General features: G+C 40.9%; 1 protein-coding gene and 1 non-coding gene across 2 annotated transcripts; both read left to right on the top strand.

Moving 5' to 3' along the window:
• The first annotated feature begins 4,356 nt into the window (after window positions 1-4,356).
• On the top strand, window positions 4,357-18,316 carry LOC148668510 (protein FAM78A-like). Its single transcript, XM_088632569.1, has 2 exons — window positions 4,357-5,394; window positions 14,465-18,316. Exons 1-2 carry the CDS (start codon window positions 5,090-5,092, stop codon window positions 14,988-14,990), a joined length of 831 nt encoding a protein of 276 aa, XP_088488695.1. The 5' UTR covers window positions 4,357-5,089; the 3' UTR covers window positions 14,991-18,316.
• A 5,792-nt stretch (window positions 18,317-24,108) lies between these two features.
• Window positions 24,109-24,180, top strand: trnaw-cca (transfer RNA tryptophan (anticodon CCA)). The gene has a single exon. It is a non-coding gene; the product is annotated as a tRNA-Trp (tRNA).
• The last annotated feature ends 2,075 nt before the right edge of the window (window positions 24,181-26,255 follow it).

Genomic DNA, 26,255 nt, shown 5'->3' on the forward strand with positions numbered 1-26,255 from the left:
AACAATATTTACACTTCTATGTCTGCCTGTGCTCAGTGTCACCAGAGAAAAGCTCCTCAAGCAAGCATTCAGTAGTTCTAGGGATTTCCTTAAATACCTGCTTACTGTTTAGCTTTACTAAACACCGGAACAGAGTTTAGACTGGAACAGACAAGAAGGGGGGATCTTACAGTACCATCTAACATGCAAATTCCATGGGCTCTTGAGCGTAGCTTGAGCCTTGCTCCTTGGGAATAAGCTACCTGGTGCAGATCATGAGGTCAACAGCCAGCAGATTCATATCAGCACGGTAACAATCCATACCCTGAGTGAACACTCCTGGACATTGGTTATTATCACTCTACTTGCTCCAAGAGGAAATACCATAGAAGGACTGGAGTGCTGAATTTCTTAAGCCTCTTTATAGGCAGTTAGTTTCACAGGCATTTCTTATAAGTGCAGTTGTAATAGATAGGAAGCTTGTAGTGTTTGACAGCAGAACGTTGATTTTATCTTTGGCTTTGACAGTACTGAAGCTCTAATAGGCCACATACATTTTAATTTTAAAAAAAGTGACTTCAAAAGTTCAGTCAACGATCTATAACCTAGAATCTGGCATCACAGCCATCCTTCTATTCCAGATCTGTCATCAAGTCTCTGACTGCCTGAGCTTGTGTGAACAGGCCCCTCAACAGATATTTTGCTTTGCCAGTTGTAGTTAATAAGACCACGATCCCAGGAAGTTCAAATATATTTCTATTGTTGCAGATTTCGTTAGGTTCATTTTCAGAGTGCCTCTCATTGAAGATATGATATGCTTTGTTTGATGACCTGCTTAAAAAAACTCTTATCTTATCTCCACAGAGCCATGATATCAATAAATACATACAGCCTCATTTTGAAAGTGAAAGGGTAGCTGTATCTGAGCTTGGGGGCATTCTGAAGTTGAAACTTCATTGTAACACGAGGTTCCTGGGTGGCGAGAGCAAAACTACTGTTCTCAAACTGTCTGTTTTTCTACACAGTGCTTGTTGTGAAGAAGTCAAGCTCATTCTCTTAATGACTAAGGTCATGGACTGTGACAGCCACGTTGGCCCAGAAAACAGTAACAAGAAGAGATGAGCCAGGGCTGATTGCTTCTTTATTACCCCCTCTCAGACTATGAAAACTAGTACAAACAAAATAGTAGCATCACTATGACAGGTTAGAACACAAACACAGCATTGTTCTCTATCAAAGTTACCTGGAGTTCTTTTCTCTTGTATTCATCTAAAACTCAAATGTCACCAAACGTCAGAGTCATTTTTTTACGTTTATGTATAATGAATGAACAGTGCCTGCACACATGCTTTAAAGAACTGAAAATCAGGTTTTGACATATATCCTCATGTGTTGAAAATGGGTGTTGAGCAACATTCTTGTCTGAACACTGAAGAGGCAGGAGAAGGACATGAAGTAGTAAGAAAAGAAACACACAGAGACAGTGCTAAAAATATCAGGGTTGATTTTCCTCTTTCTCTTTCTTGAGGCGATCCTTGACATGAACGATTTTGCTCAGAGCACTTGAGCACACAGGATTCGGTTCTCTAGGACAGGTGGAAAGGAACAACCTTCAATAAAGAAAGTAATTCATGAGTCAAGGGGAAGAGTTTTATATTTTGTGCTGATATCAACATACTAAATAACGTAGAAAACGTGAGTTCATTCCTGAACTTTATACCATGTTAAGAGGGGAAAGATCCAGTTTCAAAACTGAAGTCAGATAAAAGGATGATAGTTTTTTGGGGGGAAACCTGCATTTCCATTAATCAAGGTAATAAATACTGATGAGTTCAAGAGCTGTCAAGTGACCGTCCAAATATCTGAAACAGAAGAGTAAATTTGAACATACACACTAAGTACAGAGACACAATATTTACACTTCTATGTCTGCCTGTGCTCAGTCTAACCAGAGAAAAGCTCCTCAAGCAAGTGTTCAGTAGTTCTGGGGCTGTCCTTAAACACCTGCTTACTGTTTAGCTTTATTAAACACCGGAACAGAGTTTCTGTTAATTCCTGTTTCATTCAGAGAATCTTTTTTAAAAAATTGCTGGTGATCTTAGTTTTACATCGGTTTTGGGTCTGTAGTAGAAGTAGTTTTACAAGAGTTAACATAATCATGTTCGAGACGGATCTGTTCCCCGCCCCACCAATTCCCACCAGCCCAAGTCTAGGCAGCCACCTTCCTTCCAACCAGTCCCCCAGGATTCAGTCATCATGAATTTGGAGGAGATAAAAGGGGGCTGCCCCAAACTTTACATTCACAGTCAGTCAGCACCCCCTTGCCGAGGACCTCTGTGCACTGTCCCATCACTGTCCTCAGGCGCAGGCTGATAGTCTCCCATCCTGAGGGTCCGGCTGTCTTGATGCCCAGCCCTCAGTGAGGCAGGAAAGGAACCCCACAATGGCAGGCGGGGTCTAGCACTCCTCCGGGTTTTCCTGCCCCCTTTAGGTTGCTCTTCTCCTGTTTCCCGACAGCTTCTGGCTCTGGCGCCCAACACCTCCTGGGCGATGTCCACAGTGGTAAGTAGGTGACCTGTCTTCGCTGCTCTACTGGTGTAACACCGGTGGCCATCTCCTCCTCCCCACCCGATTCCTCTGATGTGGCCTCTGTTGCCCAGCAGGGAGCACCCTTCTGGACGTGCCCACCGGTCTCCTCAAACACAGCATTGACCATGTAGCTGTATTGCTGGTCAGCAAAGCCTATCAGGCCTTCCCCTCCCGGGCCATGGCAAGGTGGCCTGCCATCTCCCCCTGGGACCAGCCGTTCTCCCAGGCCGCCCACTGAAACTGATACTGAAACTGATACGGGAAATAGTCCCCTCTCTGTTGGGCACAAGCCAACTGTACATATCATATACAGATCCTATGCATCTGCGTCTGCATAGGATCCTTACACTGATACTTTTATTCCATATTCTCAAAGGACATTGATCATCAGTGGAGACACTGATCCACTGAAACCCAGTGGATTTCTTTAGTATGAACAGTGGAAACTACATGGATTTAAAACTAAAAACTGGAGGCACTACTTTACTCATAGGGTGATGGAAAGGTGGAACAAGCTACCCAGGCATGTTGTTAAAACTGATACCCTGCTTCCTTTCAAGACACAGCTGGATGAGATCATCTGATGCATTAATTACTACCAAATGGGCTAGATGGGTCTCTAACTCTTCTTTTGTTCTTATGACCAACCACTGGGAGAATTTGCAGAGATGGTTTTGGATAGATTTTATGTTGAAATCAGTTTAGAGAGCAGGGAGTGGGAGTGATGGAGATTCTGGTTTTATTACAGCAAGCAGAAGAATAAGATGAGCCTGGTCTAGATTATTTAAGTCTTCCTCGGGTCAGAACAGGAACCAAGTGTGCTCACTCAGTCCACCTAGATTTAATTTCTAACAGTGGCTGCACCGGTGGAGCCATTCTAGCTCTTGGCACTTAAGGGTGGGACACCTGCTGGGGGAACTGGCGCATCTCTGAGTCCAACAGGTGCTGTAGGTCTCTGTCCATCCATCCCACCCTAACACCAATGTAACGAATTTGGGTTCTCGGGCTTGTGCCCCAGCCACACCCAGTTCCTCTCTCTACCACATGGGCGCAAACCATCACTCAACAGGGGTCTTGCCGTCTTCCTCAGCCCGGGCAGCCAACATCCATGTTATGCGCAGGGGCATATTTATTACAGTATCTTTTATTTATAAGCGCCTGCGAATTAAGGTTTTCTAAACAGGGAAAGCAGGGAAAATATATATATTTTTTCCTGTTATGAAATTTGAATGTAAACGATGCAGGACGGAACCATTAGATTGAGGAGGCATGAGATGAGTCTGAATGTGACATTATGAAGAAATCTAAATATTAATTCCGCTCTCTTTCACAACTAGAAACATGCAAACGTAGCTTAAATCGCTCTCACATCCTCTCCTCCGTCTTTTAAGGAAACTATAACAAAAGTAAGACAAAAAAACGACTGATCGTATAAGGGTACTAAAACTTGAGGTAGGAACTTCAAGCGCTCGACGGAAAGATCGTTTATCAAGCATTGCTGTTGCAGATGTCGATATTATTTTATGCATCAGAGCATGTAGATCAGTCTAGTTCTGTCAATCACTACTTTGTTTTAAATGGCTAGTTTATTTTAAACCGCCGATAGTTTAAAGGAAAGCGTGGCTGCAGCTCTTGGTGTAACTGTTGATCGCGAACTTGAACTCACCTGGGACATGCCTGCAGGTCTGTACAGAATCCACTGATGTCCGCTCTTCTTCTCTGCGGCAATGGACTGCTGTATGCTATGGCTATAAGAAACGGAAACCTGCTTCAGAGAAGTAAAGTAAGCTGTTTGTATATTTATCAAAAAATGCTATTGATAACTAGAATATTATTATTATTATTATTATTATTATTATTATTATTATTATTATTATTATTATTATTATTATTACAAATGCTGGACCTCCTTAGCTTTCCAGTATAGAAATACTGATTTGGCATAAAACGTGCAGTAAGTTTCTTATACAGAACATGTGCCGGGAGTGGATATTTTTCAAGACTAGTAAAAAATTTGAAACTGCAACAGGATATCTAACCATCGCGATAACGCTAGGCTATGTGCCGTGAAGACCTTCGGTTAAGACCCAGACGTCCCGATCAAAACGTAGGCAGAGACATCGATAACCACCTAACCTACCGCTTTGCTCTCTTGCTGACACACCCGCTCCTCTCAATGCATTTAAGCGCCGCTCATCCTCCTCGCTTAGTATTGCGTTTGACTTTTGATATTCCCTTACTGTTGGCTGTTCATTTAGAGTGTCTTCTTGTTTTCGGACCCCTTTTAGTATTTTTATTTCGTTTCTCGGATTGCGGCTTTGTGTAACATTCAAACTTGTCTGTTTTTTTCCGTTTTTGAGCAAATCTTTCGGATTGCGAAATCACTACCGAGGAAGTTTCTGGTTATTGTTCTGTCTACTGAACCCACATAGGATCCATCCTTCGGTTTAGGAAGACTGACCGTAACACCTTCTTTAAAAATATATATATATTTCCTTGAGTGGAGACAAAATCAGTGACTATGTTTTTCATGCGTCTGTTGCCGTTCTTGGGAGTTCTAGTGATATTCAATGCAATAGGCTCTAGCCAGAGTTTTCCCAAACGTTTCCGTGAAAGCATTGCCGTTCTTGAAGTGAATTCTATCATAGACTCAAATCCCACCAGCATCTACGAATCCTTCTCTGCTCTGCGGTACACAACCCCGTATTTCCGAGCTTCGGCCCGGGTACTGGTGCCGCCCATCGCTGCTAAGGAGACCTGGACCGTGGGCTGGATTCAAGCGTGCAACCACATGCAGTTTTACAATGAATACGGGGATGAAGGAACGTAAGTACCGCGTTAGCAAGCGCGCTGATGTTCACATTATATATACTGTATATACAATGGCTTATTGGGGCTATCTACTAGACTTCAGTAAGAAATATGTATAGCCCTATAAAAACACGTTTCTGTGCAACCTCTAAGAAATGCTTTACCGCATAAAAACACAAAACTGAAAATGCTCAGCACAACCTGCTACAATATACAGTATCTACAAAAACGTTTCAGAATCTTTTGACTTCCTACAGCCTGTATAAATTGGTGAACAGACGCAAGTCTGATAACATTATTCTATAGTTCAGGTGGGTAGCTGCGTCAGCATGCATAAGGTGCAAAGGGACAAGTAATACTTTTATTCCATGCTGAAAAAAGAAATTAAACGCAACGTTTCGGCTTTACAAAACGAAGAAACCAAACCGGTTGAACACAGCAAACCCAATCTGTTTTCACAAGTTGCTTGCACTTCTTGCCGCGGGCGAAATAAAAGCTGCTGAGCTAAATAAGGAAAGCTGTAACTATTACGACTGCTCACTGTTCCTCAGGCTGTGACAGGAGATCACACATTGTATTATTATTATTGAGAGACAGGCTCACTGTCTGTTCCTCAGGCTGTGACAGGAGATCACACACTGTATTATTATTACTGAGAGACAGGCTCACTGTCTGTTCCTCAGGCTAGAACATGAGATCACACACTGGATTATTATTATTGAGAGACAGGCTCACTGTCTGTTCCTCAGGCTGGGACAGGAGATCACACACTGGATTATTATTATTGAGAGACAGGCTCATGTTGTGTTTTTTCTGACTTTTCCATTATTCTTTTCAGCATGTAATAAATGTATTACTTGTTCCTTAACATTAGTCTGTGCCTTATATTGATTGAATGTAGACAGTAAGGGGTGAATTAAACAGGCAGTTATGCTTTACCTTACTTCAAACCCCTCTTACCCACTTTTGAAACTCCATGTGGGTCCGAATGCCTCAGTATAGTGACGGGGACACTGTACTGTAAACAGGTGCTGTCCTTCGGATGAGATGTAAAACCGAGGTCCTGACTCTCTGTGGTCATTTAAAATCCCAGGGTGCTTCTTGAAAAGAGTAGGGGTGTAACCCCGGTGTCCTGGTCAAATTTCCCATTTGCCCTTACCAATCATGGCCTCCTAATAATCCCCATCCATGAATTGGCTTCATTACTGTGCTCTCCTCCTCACTGATTGCTGATGTGTGGTGAGCGTTCTGGCGCACTATGGCTGCCGTCGCATCACCCAGGTGGATGCGGTACATTGGTGGTTGCAGAGGGGAGTCCCCATTACCTGTAAAGCGCTTTGAGTGGAGTGTCCAGAAAAGCGTTATATAAGTGTAAGCAATTATTATATTTATTATTATTATTCAACTTATAAGAAATACAGCAAAAGACATTATTCTTTTTTCCTTCTTGTAATTTGCCTGTGCAGGCAGAAATTTTCAAACAAGGCCTATGTACACAAAATTACACCCAAGTATTTGGTCATCCAAGAGCTGCTTTCCTCCTTTGAGGTAGATCATTAATTGGTGGCTGTGTGGGAGAAAAAGAGTATAATGTACATGAAAGTTCTGTTAAGTAGCAAGGGAAAAGTAACCAGGCACCACATTTAGAATGTTTACTTTACAATTGTAATATAAATTGTACACAGAAATAAAGCAGAATGATCAAATCCAGGGCAGCATGGTGGACTCCATTGTCTAAGGTTCAGTTCCTGGGGTGCTGTCTGCGTGGAGTTTGTATGTTCTCCCCATGTTCACATGGGTTTACTCCCACAGTCCAAAGTCATGCTGGTTGATAAATTGGCCTCTGGGAAATTGGCCCTGGTGTGTGCGTGTGTGCGTGCGTGCGTGCGTGCGTGCTGTGATGGATTGGCGTCCTGTCCGGGGCGTGTCCTGCCTTGCACTCTCTGCACTGTGTCCCCCACTTCCCTGAATTCAACGTCTAGTGGATAGTATTTGCAGCCCTGTATTTAGTCTTAACTGTGAGGTTAATGTTAACATGGCTCAGTATGGAAGAGCCCAGCTTCACTGTTTGTATAACCTTCTTCCAAACTTCCAGCGCCCCTAGAACCCCAAGCTGGCAGTGCTACTTGAGTTATTGCAGTGTTCTTGTGTTATCGGCAAATTCACAAGTGGTGCACATTTCTTTTACTGAGTCCTAAATTAAAAAGTTTCATGTGTCACGACAGCAAACTTTTTGGTTTCACTTTTAGATTTAGTGTAACTATCAGTATGATCAGCTTAAATAAAAGTGAGGTTAATTAGCATTTAGCATGTTCATACTATGCAATATTTATACATACAGTTTATATAATAGAAGTATAGAGTTGCATTCTAATATATTTTTACACATCTTAAGAAATAAAATGGCTGGATTTATTTGTATCTGTTTTTATTTTTGAAAGCTTTCCTCAGTAACTTCCAGTACCTCTTGCTTTGCTGAAGAGTATGAGATTATCAGGTATTTTATATCCTCAGTGAACTGTCTAAGGGATCACTAACAGGTAGCATATTAATCCTACGTGTGCTGTTATTTTCATAACTGCTGTTATGAAATGGTGCTCTGCTTTCACCATTCATAGTTGCCTGTGAATGTTTGCCTTTATTTCAATCATGATCTTTAGCCAGGAACTACTGTAGCTACATGGCTGGAACATGTTCTGGTTGTATTTGAAGGTAAAATAACTGAACTCTAATGACTGTGAAGTGGACCTATCAAAACATGTTCAAAACTGGTATTATTTAGGGGGGGAAAAATTAATGTATCATTTGATGTTTAGTTTCTTAATCAAAACTAATTGCATTCGTCCTACGCCATGGTCAGCTAGATTGAGATGTTTGCAAACTGCTCTAATGAGCTCAGCAATGGTTTCTGGATTAGTACCAAATTAAGAGAATTGCTGTGGAGAAAGTGACAAGGTCTATATTAAAACGCCTGAAACAAGTGGCACAAGTCAAGATGTGAATATTCTCAGAAATTTCACATTTCCCAGCAGAGTACTTGTTAACACGGTTCTTAATAGATTCAGCACCAGTAGCCTGGACTCAAATTTCCCTCTGGAGAAACCCTTTTGTGTCTCTGAAATGAAGAGTGACAGGGAAGGGATTGAGAGAAATGAGAAAGAAGAAGACGCAAATACGAAAAGACACATATTTAATCTTTTGTTTTTATGTACCTGTAATAAAAAAGGAAATGCTGCTACAGTACATATTCAATCAGTGCTTACTGTAAAGATGTACACAAATGTGTTCTGCCGTACAGTAATCTTTTTATTACCATGTTGCAGCTTAACCTTCTCTAAATAGTAATATGCAATGTCACTACTATTAGTGACACTGTGCACACTACACGTTGCATTTATAGGATTTGCTGACACTCTCATCTTGGTATACTGTATAAGGAGCTTCTTGTATTCAATGTCCAAGTCCAGGGAACAAATTATTGTCAAAACAGCACTTACCCAGTCCTGCAGTGATTTGATGCCAGTAAAGATAGGACGGTTTGTCCAAGAGCATGGACAGTGTTAGTTTCAGTGTGGGTGAGCCACTTATCTGACTGACCAGGACAAAGACACTTGTCCAGTTGTCTGTGGTTTGTTTGTTTGTTTGTTGAATTTCAAATCAGTGTATTTTCAGCTCAGTGCTCAGCAGTGACCCTGTGACTTGTCTGTAAACATCCAGTATCTCAATCAACGTTTCTCAAATGCACAACAATACAGTGTGTAGCAGTACATGCCGGCAATGCAATTCCTTTTCTACGAGGGGGGGGTCATAAAAATGACTAAATTAAGTAACATAGAATATGAATAAGATGAACTCCAACAAAACTCAATATAAATAGAGCTGTTATGTGTCCAGGGTGTATGCAATACATTATGTCCAAGTAGTGCAGTACACCAAATACAAAGAAATACAATGAAAACTGTACAGTATGTCCATGCAGCCATTACAGTGATTTGCTGAAGCTGCAGGTTGGCTATTTAGCAGCCTTGAATGCTTCGATACTAGGATGACTGGGGTCTTGAGAATGGATCTGGACTTCTTAAGACATCTAGCTGAGAAGATATCATGGATGTCTGGTACCTTACAGCCGGTAATAAGCTGCGCTGACTTCACCACCCTCTGTGGTACTTGGTGCAGTGCGATTTCAGGTGGAGCAGTTTCCATACCAGGCAGTGATGCAGCCAATCAGGATGCTCTCAATAGTGTACCTGCAGAAGCTGGCCTGGATATGTGATGGCATTCTGAACATCTTTAGCCTTCGGACAAAGAACAGGCGCTGCCGTGCTGTTTTGACCACGATGTTGGTGTGGTGGGTCCAGGTAAAGTCCTCTGAGATGTTAACTCCCAGGAACTTAAAACTGCTGACCCTCTCCACTGCAGTCCCATTGATATAAATAGGTATGTGATCTCCCTATTGGTTCCTATAATCCACAATAATTTCCTTAGTCTTACTGATGTTCAGAGAGAGGTTGTTCTCCTGGCACCATGCTGCCAGGGTTTCAACCTCCTACCTGTACGCAGACCCTTCACCATCTGTGATCAGGCCGATGGCTGTTGTATCATCCGTAAACTTGATGATGGAGTTGAGTTACGCCTGACGACACAATCATGAGTAAATAAGGAGTAGAGGAGAGGGCTAAGCACACAGCCATGGGGGGGCTCCAGTTTTTAGAGTCTGGGTAGAGCATAGAAAGTTTGTGAACCCTTTAGAATTTTCTGAATTTCTACATACATTTGTAAATTTATGTAAAGCATAAGTTCACATACTTTTTCTGACAGACATTTCATGTTGGATCATTTTGATCAATAAATGAATGAAAAAGTATATCCTTTTGTGTGTTATTTGTTTTATTGGGTTCTCTTTGTATATTTCTATGACTTAGATGAAGATCTCATCACATTTTAGGTCAGAATTATGCAGAAATTCAGAAAATTCTAAAGGGTTCACAAACTTTCTAGCACCACTGTATGTTGGTGCCCACCCTCACCACCTGCGGACATCAAGAAGTCCAGGATTCAGTAACAGAGGGAGATGGTCAGTCCCAGGTCCTGGACCTTGATGACGAGCTTTGAGGGCACTATGGTATTGAATGCTGAGCTGTAATCAACAAACAGCATTCTCACATATGTTCCTTTCTTATCCCCTTGTGAGAGGGCAGTATGGAGGGCAGTGGCTATAGCATCCTCTGTTGACCTGTTCTGGCGATACGCAAATACTAATGGGTCAAGTGTATCAGGCAGTGAGGAGGTGATGAATGCTTTGACCAACCACTCGAAGCACTTGATAATTGATGTAAGTGCAACGGGGCAGTAGTCATTTAGACACCTGACTCTGTTTCTTAGGAACGGGGACAATGGTGCCTTTCTTAAAGCAGGAAGGAACTATGTACTGAGCTAGAGAAAGATTGAGTATGTCTGAGAAGACATCTGCCAACTTGTCTGCACATGACTTCAGAACATGGCCATTGCCAGGAGCCTTGTGTGGATTGGTCTTTTTATAAACTTTTTATAAAACTTTTTATAAACTCTATAGTTGTATTTAGCTCTTTTGATGGCTTTCTTGAGGTCGTATCTGGATTATTTTATAATTATTTATATAATATATTATTATATAAAACTAAATAAACAAGGACGAATGGATGCTCGCAGGACACTTGCAGGACGCCAGCCTTCACTGTCAGCGCCATCTTACTCGCCATTTTACATCTTACTTGTCAGATGCACTAATTTATGTCGTAATGAGCCATATCCATTGGCTAGGTCCAGCCATAGTACTGTTAGTTCCCTATTCCTTTTTTTGCCTCCTTTCTGCACTAATATATCCATGTACTTGTTAAGCAGCATGTAGTCAGTAAGTCATCTTGCCACAATTGCCAGAAAGATCTTTCCTTCCACATTCAGCAAAGATATAGTTCTAAACTGTCCTATGCCCTAGGCATTCTCCCGCTTTGGTATGAAACATACCTCCACTACATGCCAATCTGCCTCTTCTCAATACAACCCTTAAAAGCCTCCATAGCACTCTTGTTACTTTTAGACAGTATTTGCACACTTGACCCAGGTACTGAGGATGATCTTGCTTTCCTGATGATGCTGGTCATTTCCTTCAGTCTCCTGCATATCAAAAACATCCATTGGATCATCAGATTTCAATCTGTCAGCAGCTGTGAGAGCCGTGTCAGTCCCCCCAGGCAGTGGTGACTCCATTGGTATCTGTGAAGTGAAAAATAGCAGATAACTCTGACAAGCACAGGTTCCTGCAAGGTTGCTGGGTTATATCTTTCCTGTGCTGGTTTTAGGAGCTGCTGTAAATGCAGGCCTGTTAAACTATGGAGAATCTAAATTGGATGAGGGGGGGATTTAAAAGAAAATAATTGACAATTTTTATTTTTTTTTGTGGGGGGGGGGAATTACAGAATGTGCAACAACTTCTAAGTGGCACAGTGGTTAGCATTACACCATCTCTGAGTTCAATTCTAAGATACAATATAGAGTTGTATCTTCTAATGAATATAGGGAGGGTTTTTTCCCAAAGTCCAAAGACATACTGGTGGATTAGTTGCCTTCTGGGGAAAATTGGCCTGTGTGTGTGTGTGTGTGTGTGTGTGTGTGTGTGTGTGTGTGTGTGTGTGTGTGTGTGTGTGTGTGTGTGTGTGTGTGTGGGACTGGTGTCCCATCTAAGGTGTATCCTGGCTTGTGCATTTTGCTTACCGGGATAGGCTCCCCTGCTATTCTGAATTGGATGAAGCAGTTACTGTATAATATGTGTGGATAGATGATGGATTTACTTTTCAAAAAAGTTCATGGGCATATCTGAACAAATCTTGCCACATCTGAATCACTGGTACTGCAGAGTTATCCAAAGAGGATGCAGGACTTGTGTGATACCAGTGCGATCCTATGTTTATTTTTAACAAAAACAGATGCATGGGATATTAAGAATGAGTATGACTTCTGTCAGTTAAAGCCAATACAGGTCAAACAGGTGTATATACAGTGGTGTGAAAAAGTGTTTGCCCCCTTCCTGATTTCTTATTTTTTTGCATGTTTGTCACACTGAAATGTTTCAGATCATCAAACAAATTGAAATATTAGACAAAGATAACGCAAGTAAACACAAAATGCAGTTTTTAAATGAAGGTTTTTATTATTAAGGGGAAAAAAAAATCCAAACCTACATGGCCCTGTGTGAAAAAGTGATTGCCCCCCCCCCCGTTAAAACATATATCAACTGTGGTTTATCACATCTTTGGAAAGCTGAGTTCAATTTCTCTAGCCACACCCAGGCCTGATTACTGCCACACCTGTTCTTAATCAAGAAATCACTTAAATAGGACCTGCCTGACAAAGTGAAGTAGACCAAAAGATCATCAAAAGCTAGACATCATGCTGCGATCCAAACAAATTCAGGAACAAATGAGAAAAAGGGTAATTGAGATTTATCAGTCTGGAAAAGGTTATAAAGCCATTTCTAAAGCTTTGCGACTCCAGTGAACCACAGTGAGAGCCATTATCCACAAATGGCAAAAACATGGAACAGTGGTGAACCTTCCCAGGAGTGGCCGGCGGACCAAAATTACCCCAAGAGCGCAGCGACGACTCATCCAAGAGGTCACAAAAAACCCCACAACAACATCCAAAGAACTGCAGGCTTCACTTGCCTCAGTTAAGGTCAGTGTTCATGACTCCACCATAAGAAAGAGACTGGACAAAAATGGCCTGCATGGCAGAGTTCCAAGACGAAAACCACTGCTGAGCAAAAAGAACATAAAGGCTCGTCTCAGTTTTGCCAGAAAACATCTTGATGATCCCCAAGACTTTTGGGAAAATACTCTGTGGACTGACGAGACAAAAGTTGAACATTTTGGAAGGTGTGTGTCCCATTACATCTGGCGTAAAAGTAACACAGCATTTCAGAAAAGGAACATCATACCAACAGTAAAATATGGTGGTGGTAGTGTGATAGTCTGGGGCTGTTTTGCTGCTTCAGGACCTGGAAGACTTGCTGTGGTAAATGGAACCATGAATTCTGCTGTCTACCAAAAAATCCTGAAAGAGAATGTCCGGCCATCTGTTCATGACCTCAAGCTGAAGCGCACTTGGGTTCTGCAGCAGGACAATGATCCAAAACACACCAGCAAATCCACCTCTGAATGGCTTAAGAAAAACAAAATGAAGACTTTGGAGTGGCCTAGTCAAAGTCCTGACCTGAATCCGATTGAGATGTTGTGGCATGACCTTAAGAAAGCGGTTAAGGCTCGAAAACCCTCCAATGTGGCTGAATTACAATAATTCTGCAAAGATGAGTGGGCCAAAATTCCTCCACAGCGCTGTAAAAGACTCATTGCCAGTTATCGCAAACGCTTGATTGCAGTTGTTGCTGTTAAGGGTGGCCCAACCAGTTATTAGGTTTAGGGGCAATCACGTTTGCACACAGGGCCATGTAGGTTTGGATTTTTTTTTTCCCTTAATAATAAAAACCTTCATTTAAAAACTGCATTTTGTGTTTACTTGTGTTATCGTTGTCTAATATTTCAATTTGTTTGATGATCTGAAACATTTCAGTGTGACAAACATGCAAAAAAATAAGAAATCAGGAAGGGGGCAAACACTTTTTCACACCACTGTATATATATATATATTTTCTTGTTAGATGGGAACACATTTTCCTGCTGGAAAATTCTTCCTTAGTTCTTGCTGTGCAAAAGCCTTGGATATTTTAGGCAAATTCAGGAAGTACCATATGTTATGAGCATCATCAATTGGTACAAGCCACCATTAATGTTTTCAACTACTCTAATCATTTTGACTATTTTTCCTACAGTTCAGTTTGTGTGAGTTTTTGATCCATAAGTGATCAGAATCTTCAACAATATGATCTCAGGAACTCAAAGTAATGATGACCCAATTAGAAACACTATAGTAGCTAATCAATCCAGCCACCATAGACTTGTGTGTTACTATAAAGGGGGAAAGTGTCAAACTTGCACTGTTGCTGTGTTACATGTTGATGTGCTGATCTATTAATTGGTGTGTTTTGTTTTAGGTCTAGCTGGGAGATCCCTGATTTAAGGGATGGTAAAATTCAAGCAATAAGTGACTCTGATGGGGTGAACTACCCCTGGTATGGCAATAAGAAAGAGATCTACATTTTCACCAGCCCCACCATGAAGGACACAGAGTTCAACGTCACCATGGACGACAATTTCAACCCCAATGTGTCCTGGGGCGTGCCCGTGAGCAACAGCAACCAGTCCCAGCTGACCAATATCCGCAGGGACCAGAGCTTCATCACCTGGCTGGTGGCCATCAACCAGGCCAGCAGGGAGCACTTCATCCTGAAGACCATCAAGTGGAGGATGCAGCTGCAGATCGAGATCGACCCCGGCAAACCCCTGGGCCAGCGTGCCAAGCTGCTGGAGCCCACCGCCCAGGAGCAGCCCCAGATCCTGGCCAGGAACGAGCCCATTCCGCCCAACGCCATGGTGAAGCCCAATGCCAACGACGCGCAGGTCCTGATGTGGAGGCCAGAAACCGGGAAGCCTGTGGTTGTTATACCACCAAAACTATAGGGTAGTATATTGAAGAAAGGAACCCCCCCCCGACCTTTTTTTTACATCAGAAACAAAAATATAACAAGATGCCCCAAGTGGCAAAGCTATGAACGTCTCCTGGACTTAACAACTGCAACCATTCTACCTTTAGCACAGTGATACTCGGCCCAGTTTAAATTAAATCGTTGCAAAAATGGCTAGTATTATTTTTTGCAAGGCATTTTTTTAACATTATATGAGAATATATACAGTAGGTGTGTGTGTATCTACAAATTTGCACATCTTGTTTCCTGGGATAGGAAGGGTGGGAGAATTGTTTTTTCAAACAGGAAAAAAATAATAAAGAAGGTAGTCCCCTAATTGAGTAGTCACATTAGAAGCTCAAAAAAAACTATGATCTGAGTATTTATACTATGCAGTAATTTTGTACCTAAAAGAACCTGAAACTCCAACTGTACTGTTGTAGAGAAAAGAGGCACAGTGCAGTTCAGTGAAGGATTGAAAGAGGTTTATTAATAATGAAGAGGCCTCCCCAAGATCAGACTGTCAGAGTAATCCTATCTGATTTGCTTGCCATTGTTCAAAAGCACCCTTTTATACCGTTATAATCATCTCCTCTATGTACCTAACATGGTATTGGAGAAGCACATATTTTATGATCAATATGTTAAGGACTAACCGCTGATCCATGCTACAGACTTTCATATATGCAACACAACAGTCTGCTTGTTCAGCGTATGTGTCAGATTCTTTTTTTGCAACAACAGGTGTTTGTACACTGTGTCCTTCGCACAAGCATCTGTTAACTGTATGCAGAAGTGTGCTTTTCTGGTCACAATAAATCCCCATATATATAGGTTTCTTTGTCAGACATGATATACCATTGACAGCAGTGACACCCGAAGAATGCTCCACAGCTGAAATTTGCTTCCTTTCTTCTCTTTTCAGCATGGAATAAACCTATTACTTGTGATACACCATTGCGTGGCTGACATTTGTATTGCTTGTGAGGTTCCCAACAGGGATGCAATTCTAGAAATAAATTTAGAATTGTTATATAAAGGCTGTAAAGTATTACAACTGCTTATAATATAACGGTGAGTTTCAGGACAGCAATCAGTTGTAGTGAGCAGTGTCATGCTTTCTGTTTACTATAGATCTTCTCTTACCACGAGTCATTACTTGATCTTTATATGGAATCTAATATGGAATATATCTTTATATGGAATCACGCAAACTCTCAAAATCCCTTACTTTCTTGTATCTATGCTTATGTGATACTTGTGGAAACACTAAGAAAAATGGAACTGTAATAGTGTCACCTCATGTAGTGGGTTTTGTTGTAATTCTGTCAAGTTAATTCATTTTTGTCAGTGAACCATTGTAAGCCTAACTTTTTAAGCATTTCCAATAGTGTATTTAGGACTACTCCTAATCTGATATCCAATAATTCACTTTTGACTACATTTAATAGATCTCTAGCAAAATTTTCACATGAATAATTGTGTTTTTCACTATACCTTGACCTAATGTATTCACTATTTCTACTAAAGCTTTACAGCATGCAAAAAATAATTTTCTCCATTATCTGCTAAACCCAGACCTTGCAATGCCTGCTGAGCATATGCCTAGTTAGCACATGCTTCTGTATTTGCAATTTTCCAAGAAATTAGAGCCAAATTTGAACTTCCAAAGAGACCTCCAATATCTCCAAACAAACTTTTTTTTTCCCCGAGCACTTCTTGGTGCAATTTAAGTTTGATATAATTGGGTCATCTATAATTAGTGTGGATATTGCTACACTTTGTTTAAACGAAAGACAAAAGATGGACCGTATGCGGGAGATGAGAAAACAAGAAGCCGAAAACCAGGATGCCATAATCCGTAGTCAAAAAGTATCAAGTTAAAAAAACCAGGAAGTCAATCCAAAAGACCAATCCGAAAACAAGATCCAAAACCGAAGTCGAGTCGGCAAACTAGAAGTCTAGAATAACCAAGAAGCAATCAAGATAGCAAAAGGCTCTGAATTGTATCACGAGAAGTTCAAGCAAATACTGAGCAGGGAGATGAGAGTGAAGCAGGTTAAAGTACCCAAGAGTAGGGGTGTGTCTGATTACTGATTTCGCACTGTAATGCGAAGAGGTGTGTCAGGTCCTCATTGGGCAAGTTGTAACAGATATGCTTTGTTGCAGCCATTGTAAAGTACTGGTTTTGTTTCTACAATTGATTACATTTTTTATATTGCAATACAACATTAGCTAAAACATAAGTTACCTCTAAAGTAATGATTTTAACATGCAACATTGCTTCCCTAAGAAGTCCATCTGTTGGTGGTGTCATCAATGTTGGACATATTGTTAGCATTTTATAGCCACAGGCTGTTGGATTGAAACATTGTTTATATTCACAGTGTTTCCTCTGGATAACATTGATACATTTAATTGAATAATATTGTCCATCGAGTCCATTTGTCCATAAAAAAGGTTTCAAATTAGTCCATCTGGATGTAATTAAAATCAGTACTAATTCATACTCTGGGTCCTGGGATGCTCCTAGTATATGTTGTGATGCACATAATGAGTCCAGTTTCATTTCTATAAAGAGCGGTTATTAGCCAACTGTCATAAGTTTCATTGTGTATTCTGAGTTTGGATAAATTGGATGATAATCTTTTCGGATATGGTCTATATTCCCACCATGTTATACATTGTCGTGCTTTACTTGGATTCAAACTGGATTTAACTTGTACGGCATTCCTGGTTTTTCCAGCTTCACTTGAATCATATTTTTACCTGGTGAACAGACCTTCTCCACTCACCATCTGCCCTCCCTATTAAGTGTATATATTGGCCATTGTTAATGTACTAACTCTTCGAGGTCTGTCCCATGGTAATCTGTAAAATCTAAGTATGTTATATCATGGATCCTGGTATATTGGAACACCATTTCCTGTCCTGTTAATAGAAATAAAAGAAAAATTATTAGTATTCATTGTTTAGTATTATCTTTGTCTTGATTTCCATTCAGAAAAGGTTTCACTTGCATCCAATAGAACCATTGTGCATTACCTTTTCCTGAAACTGATACACTTGTATCCCTTTTTCTTGTGGTTTTATTGAATGTGGCACTGCTGCAAGTAAGTGTTTTACACACTAAGCAGGCATTCTGACCTTTCCAAGCCTTACTTTGGGTTTCGTGAAGGAGGTTTCGTGAAAATGCTACAGGCGTGCCAAAATCATTTTCGAACTTGAAGCTAACTTTACCCCGGTATGAAAATCGTCCTATGTTATATGTGTATCTGTTACTGTGTGAAAGAATAAAGTGCTTTTGATTTCAACCATTAATTTCAATGGCTACTGACATTTGCTCTGCATTGAATAATCAACACACCACACCGTGATAGGCACTGGACTCCTGGTCACCACATACAGTGCCTTGCGAAAGTATTCGGCCCCCTTGAACTTTTCAACCTTTTGCCACATTTCAGGCTTCAAACATAAAGATATAAATTTTTTATTTTATGTGAAGAATCACCAACAAGTGGGACACAATTGTGAAGTGGAACGAAATCTATTGGATTTTTGAAACTTTTTTAACTAATAAAAAAATGAAAAGTGGGGCGTGCAAAATTATTCGGCCCCTTTACTTTCAGTGCAGCAAACTCACTCCAGAAGTTCAGCGAGGATCTCTGAATGATCCAATGTTGTCCTAAATGACTGATGGTGATAAATAGAATCCACCTGTGTGTAATCAAGTCTCTGTATAAATGCACCTGCTCTGTGATAGTCTCAAGGTTCTGTTGAAAGCGCAGAGAGCATCATGAAGACCAAGGAACACACCAGGCAGGTCCGTAATACTGTTGTGGAGAAGTTTAAAGCCGGATTTGGATACAAAAAGATTTCCCAAGCTTCAAACATCCCAAGGAGCACTGTGCAAGCGATCATCTTGTAATGGAAGGAGTATCAGACCACTGCAAATCTACCAAGACCTGGCCGTCCCTCTAAACTTTCAGCTCAGACAAGGAGAAGACTGATCAGAGATGCAGCCAAGAGGCCCATGATCACTCTGGATGAACTGCAGAGAACTACAGCTGAGGTGGGAGAGTCTGTCCATAGGACAACAATCAGTCTTACACTGCACAAATCTGGCCTTTATGGAAGAGTGGCAAGAAGAAAGCCATTTCTCAAAGATATCCATAAAAAGTCTCGTCTAAAGTTTGCCACAAGCCACCTGGGAGACACCCCAAACATGTGGAAGAAGGTGCTCTGGTCAGATGAAACCAAAATCGAACTTTTTGGCCACAATGCAAAACGATATGTTTGGCGTAAAAGGAACACAGCTCATCACCCTCAACACACCATCCCCACTGTCAAACATGGGGGTGGCAGCATCATGGTTTGGGCCTGCTTTTCTTCAGCAGGGACAGGGAAGATGGTTAAAATTGAGGGGAAGATGGATGCAGCCAAATACAGGACCATTCTGGATGAAAACCTGTTGGAGTCTGCAAAAGACCTGAAACTGGGACGGAGATTTATCTTCCAACAAGACAATGATCCCAAACATACAGCAAAATCTACAAAGGAATGGTTCACAAATAAACGTATCCAGGTGTTTGAATGGCCAAGTCAAAGTCCAGACCTGAATCCAATCGAGAATCTGTGGAAAGAGCTGAAAACTGCTGTTCACAAACGCTCTCCATCCAACCTCACTGAGCTCGAGCTGTTTTGCAAGGAAGAATGGGCAAGAATTTCAGTCTCTCGATGTGCAAAACTGATAGAGACATACCCCAAGCGACTTGCAGCTGTAATCGGCTCTACAAAGTATTAACGCAAGGGGGCCGAATAATTTTGCACGCCCCACTTTTCATTTTTTTATTAGTTAAAAAAGTTTCAAAAATCCAATAGATTTCGTTCCACTTCACAATTGTGTCCCACTTGTTGGTGATTCTTCACATAAAATAAAAAATTTATATCTTTATGTTTGAAGCCTGAAATGTGGCAAAAGGTTGAAAAGTTCAAGGGGGCCGAATACTTTCGCAAGGCACTGTAATTATAAGCCAGCTACCTCTTCAAATTGACGACAGCAGGTCTATTTGGCATCTGTGCCCGACTTGCTTAGTCAGTAAAGCATGAGACTCTTAATCTGAGGGTCGTAGGTTCAAGCCCAATGTTAGGTGCAGTGTATGTCATTATCTTACAGAAGGTCTCTAATTACCTTAATGGTACCTAGCACTTTACACCTTAATGGTACCTAGCACTAAATGGGAATGCATATATTTGGTCCAGTTAAAGATTATCAAGAAGCAAATTTCTTTCCTTGCTTGAGTAAATGAATCAAGGACTCTGCTTTAAATGTATTTTCATTGGACACTAGGACACAGATAAACGCAGTGAATATCATGCCACATTATAGTCTGAAACTGCATGATCAAAACACTGCTCATTATTGCAACCATTATTGGTATCTTAGCTCCTCTCTATTTTTTATACAGTAGAGTTTCTTTAAAAAACACATGCCTGTCAGAAGGCCAAGAAATTGCATGGCGAATAAGAGGATTTACTAGTATTCTAATAAAATAAATATTGTGAAACCTTTGCTTTCATACAAAAATTCATGTGTAAAAGTGTCACTTTGACTTTACAGGTAACACGTTCAATATGTAAACCAGCCAGCAGCCATATCACCCTGCAACTCACAACTGGCAACCCATGGAAGCTAAGCAAGTGTGAGCCTGGTCAGTACCTGGATGGGAGACCTCCTGGGAAAAAACTATTGTAAGAGGTGTTAGTGGGGCCAGCAGGGGGCGTGCTGACCTTGAGGCTCATGTGGGTCCTAATGCCCCAGTATAGTGACGGGGACACTGTACTGTAAACAGGCGCTGTCCTTCGGATGAGATATAAAAGTGAGATCCTGACTCTCTGCAGTCAGTAAAAATCCCAGTGTGCTTCCTGAAAAGAGTAGGGGTGTAAATTTCCCATTGGCCTTTACCAATTATGGCCTCCTAATAATCCCCCTCTATCAATTGGCTATATTGCTCTGCTTTCTGGTGCACTATGGCTTCTGTCACATCATCCAGGTGGATGCTGCACAGTGGTGGTGGAGGGGAGTGTCCAGAAAAGCACTATAATATAAGTGTAAGCAATTAATTAAAACAATGATAAATAACCGCACTGGAAAATATCGGAAAACAATGGCTTATCTCACTATTCGCACCAGGCGCTCGGACACAGACATGGCCGTTCACTAAGGAAATTAATGAAGAAGAGGAGTGATATCGCTGCTGGCTGTTTAGTTTAATAATTATTCACGAGGACAACATGGGTCCGTGCAATAACTCCACAAGCAGTTTGAAAGAGCGAAAACAGGGACGTTTCGCGTGTGAGGTGAACGTGATAACCACCGCGCTACGGCAACGACAGTACACCCTACCCCCAGAGCAGGATAGGAGACTCCACATTCTACAGCTCTCTAGCATTAGAGGAGTTCCGACTAGAGAAATGGGGACAATCTTCTCTTCAGGATGTGGAAATATTTTCCCGAGAGTCCTTTTTTCGAAGGTCAACACTCTTTGCCAGTCACACCTCCCCACCACGCGCAATGTATCTCTCTTAACACACTAAGACGATCGTTATTATACTTTTTTTTGCACTCCGCATGCTGCTCTTCGGGGCTTTTATCTGTACTGAGCTGCTCATTTGAGATCCAGAAGGCAACACAGATGCGCTCCTATACTAAGCGTCGAACCCGGACCGCCTGGGTGAAAACCAGGAGACCTAAGCACTAAACCGTACTGACAGCTTTTGAAAAGGAGCTCTGTATTATTCACAAATACTAAGACAAAGTATAAATACTCCATAGGTTTAAAATTCAGGAATATGAATGGTCAATTGTTTACAATAGGAGTTTTTATGTTTCGTATGATTTAGCGACTTTTTTACAATACGTAAAAAACAGCACACCTAAATGACAAAGCCTTAGAGCCACAGAGAAAAACAAATTGCGTTTAAAGTCATTTTAAAGGCTCGAGATGACATTGCATTATAAACGCAAATGTTTGTCTTCTTTGTGGCTTACTTTTTGTTGCTTTAGCGAATTTCATGCAGTTTATTTCTGACACAAGACATAACAAGCTTGTGTATTTATGACAAAAAAGCAGGGCAACAATTTTTATCGACCTTGGAATCGAAATTGTTAAAAAAAGAAATTAAATGCACATATAGTAAATATATTTTCTCATATAATAGTGTGTTTTTTTGTCTAAAAAATCCTTCATGAATGGTTTAACAGACACTTTGCATAATTAAAAAATATATATTTACGAATTGTAATGTTTTATACAAATACGTTTTATTGAGAACATGAGCCCTGTTTATCGATATCACCAATACAGTTCTGGATTTTATTCTGCCTTCCTATGCACATATGAATTTTCTTTTCTTTTCTCCATGTGTGGTAGCTTATTAGCGCCAGGGAGAAAAAGTAATGTTGTTGGCTTTTAAATGAGGTAGCATTGCGTTTAAATGAGGAACATTTGCGCTTAAATCAGAAACCATTTGCGTTTATACAAAATCACAATGCGTTGTCCCAGACATTGGGACACCCTCTGTTTAAACACCTGTCGTTTTCGCCGTTTCTGTGAAAAGAAGGAATACGGCTTTCCAAGCTCATGTTGCTCTACGTGTCAAACTGCAGAAAATGCAGAAGAACTTTTCTTGCTTTCCTGAACATGACGTGAAATTAGTCAAAATCATTTGAATGTTAACAAAGCTTAATGCATTAACACAGGGGTGCCCAACCAATCGTTCGCGGAGTGCTTGCCAGTCGATCGTTTGTAAGAATGGCAAAAAACAAATGGGCTATTTGAGTATTTACTTTTTTTTTCCAACAGCCTAAACATTCATTCAGATCTGTGCATGTGATGTCATACATTTTACTGCCCTTGTGTGTTTAACCCTTGTCGAACGGGTTGTAAAAGTATCTTCCCTGAGTGCTGGCTCACTGAAAAAAAGGCTACAGGAGCTCCGTAAATAAGTTGTGTGTGTGCTGCCCAAGAACTTTCTCTTGGTTATTGCCTCACGAACCCCACGTTCGCTACAGCGCATCGTGGAGCAAAACAGACTGGCTGTGATAAATTAGCCAACAGTTTGATACGTTTGCCTATTTGATAGTTGTAGTGTTTGAGCGAAAAGGATTAAGCAAAGAGACCGAAAACTTACCGTTATCACAAGAAAGTGGAGCATGACTATTTTTTGTACTTTCGCATTCAAATCTGCAATGCTAGCGCCTACGCGAAAAAGGAAAATATAGAACCACATTTATAAATTGCACACAAAACGTATGATGTAGACTTTCCTGCTAAAAGTCAGTGACAGAAAAGAAAAGTTTAAATAAATTAAATTACAAATTCAACTAGCAGCAGTCGGGTTTCACGAGGTCTAGTACGAGCTTACTGCCTCCTACGGGCTCTGTATTTGTTAGCGGTACAAGACCGGCCGTGGAGAAATGAAGTGAGGAGGGTGTGTACGTTAAAAGGCTCGTAGCGTCCCTGGAAGGGCTCAAACCACCACCCTTTTGGTTAACAACTGAGCCACAAAGACGCATGTACAGCTTAACACTTCTAGGTCTCAGTGAAAGTGATACACTCCGTAAAATTTCCAGAGATTCATTTATTTTAAAAGGAAAATCACCAACAGCGGCCGAGATCTACTGGAGTTTTTTCATTCTATACTGCGATTTCTGAAGGGTACCCTGTGAAAATACGAGTTTTGACGAGAAGGGATGGACATATAAGGTCAAAAGGCTTGGGGAATTGAACTTTAAGGTGAAGACTGCGGGTTCAGTAGCAGCAGAACCTGATCAGTATCAGTTGACTCCGATATACTTTGAAAATGAACTTGGGGATTTAGAGTCAGACGTGCTACCGTTGCACCATGGGGTACTTAATTTAAAAAAATAGAAAAAACAATCAGTGTTCCTGGATCTGTAATTGAGAACAACACCTGCACAAGAGCTGCGCAGGAAGAATAAAATGTGGTAAGAAGAGACTCTCTTCGGAAGAGCTGCGCACTTCACATGAGATTTTTTTTTGTGAAGCTGATTTGTCTCCTTTGGGGAATTCAAAGGCACGGACAGCCGTGACTTCGTGGCGCAACGGTAGCGCGTCTGACTCCAGATCAGAAGGCTGCGTGTTCAAATCACGTCGAGGTCAGCTGTTACTTTTTCAGGTTCTGCTGGTCCTGAACACGGAATTCACACCATACAGTTGAGTTCTATCTGTACACCACATAGATAATCTAAACAAAATAGAGCAGTACAGGACACGCAGTGTAGAGCTCACAGAGGCTTACAGTCTCCAGCATTGGAGTGAAGAGGGAAAAAAGAACTTGTTTTTTTTAAGAGAAAAGGCACAGTTCACATCTGCTTAACATCACGTCCAACTTTAGAGACAGCTACATCAGATAATGGAATCCCGGAAGTTTCAGATAACTTTTTTTAATACAGGTTCAAGCAAACCTGAAAGTTAATGAGTTTCCGGACACTTTTGTTTTATTAAAAAGTGCCTGAAGCCTGAAAATGTAATTTAATAAAAAAAAACCGTTATTGGACATTAGCAGGTGCTTTTTGTAACGATTTGCTATTTCATGCTGGAAAACAAAGGAAACAGACCCAACGTTTGCTTTCAGGTGCGGTTCATTACATAATATACATCTATTACTGAGGAGCTTGAATAAAATTTACACGAGCCAGGTAGAAGTCGAACCTACAATCTTATGATCCGAAATCAGACGCGTTGTTTATTAAACCGCTGGGATTTCACATACCCTGAATTTCCCCATAGTGTGCTCAGCGTCGCTACTAGTAATGCACCGCTCCGTCTAAAATTTCAAAGTGAGAAACATGTGTTTTCTGATTTTTTATGAGTTTTAAAATATAATCTCTTTAAATCAGACAAGGGGTTTATGTTTTGCACTGAAATTCCGATTGACTGAGAATTCAAAGAAAGACTGTTTTCTTTCACAACACCGTATAATTATCACATCCACCAGACTCTCCAACCTCTCCAGACCTTGCTGGTTGAGCAATTGCTCCGATAAATTAGGTCACGTATCATGTTAAATCATTTCTTCTCAACACAACATTTCCTGGTGCACGTTTTCTCTATGAAAAAAAAGACATTTTTCCCTTGCACGATTTCTCGTTTTTTTATCAAAGCTACAGAAATAAAAAAGAAGTGTCGCAAAAGAACTCTGTCGCCCTTGGGAGATATCAAACGCATTGGACATGAAAATGCCAGATAAAAGCCAGTTCTCTTCGTTTCTCAGTGTCGGGGCTGCTATGTAAAAGAGGCAAGTTGCTCTGAGCGCAGGTTCAGCGCTTACTGAACGCAGATGTCTCAGAGCGGTGTGTCCAAGCGGCTGTAAAAGGGGATAGTTGTCCTGTCACCGTAGCCTAGTTGGTTAAAGCGCTTCTCTATTAAACAAAAGAACCGGGATTCAAATCCCAGCCGTGTCTTTCTTCATATCTTGTAGTGCAGAACGTATCATTACGGGCAATCACAAAGGGCTTGATTTCGTTAAATGCATGTATTCATTTCCTTTCTGGAAAACTTGTTTTTGATTAAATTCACACAGCTTGCGAAAAATGAAATTCAATTCTTGGTTATCAGTGCAGAAGAAATATTACCGTCTGGCAAAACAAACGGTAAGAGAGTTTTGTTTAACCCAAAACTTGGCGCAATCGGTTAGCGCATTTGGCTTTTAACTGAAAGGTTGGTGGTTCGAGTCCACCCAGGGATGGGATTCTTCTGCAGTATAAACGTTGTCTTAAGTCAATTGCATTTCTCAGCGAAACCATAACCATTTTAATATATGCAGGAAATGCGAGTGTTTAACACGTGTCAGGGTCACCGGGAAATGTCCAATAATGCCCAACATTGCAACTCCCCAGAAAAAATTATCGTCGAATCTTCATTTATACTCCAGTTGAATCCTCTGCTGAAATATTTTAAAAATACAATGCAGGTTTGTTTGATAACTTGACAAGCATTGTTACAATAGCACTGTGCAGTTGGATTTTGATATTTTGACATATTTACCTTAATTTTAAACATACATACTATACAGTCTATTGTAATTTTAAAATAAGTTAGCCGAGGATGTAAAGGGGTGAAAGGGAAAGGTCAGAGGGTATAGTAAAAACAAGGATTAGGTTAGGATTGGTGGAGGTGGTAGGGGTGTTGATGGTTTTTCTCTGTAGAGGATGATTGAGTTTTTTATCCTTCTC

This window comes from Lepisosteus platostomus, chromosome 5 (genome assembly GCF_059453375.1).
Source record: "Lepisosteus platostomus isolate fLepPlt1 chromosome 5, fLepPlt1.hap1, whole genome shotgun sequence".
In the NCBI taxonomy this organism is placed as follows: domain Eukaryota; kingdom Metazoa; phylum Chordata; class Actinopteri; order Semionotiformes; family Lepisosteidae; genus Lepisosteus; species Lepisosteus platostomus.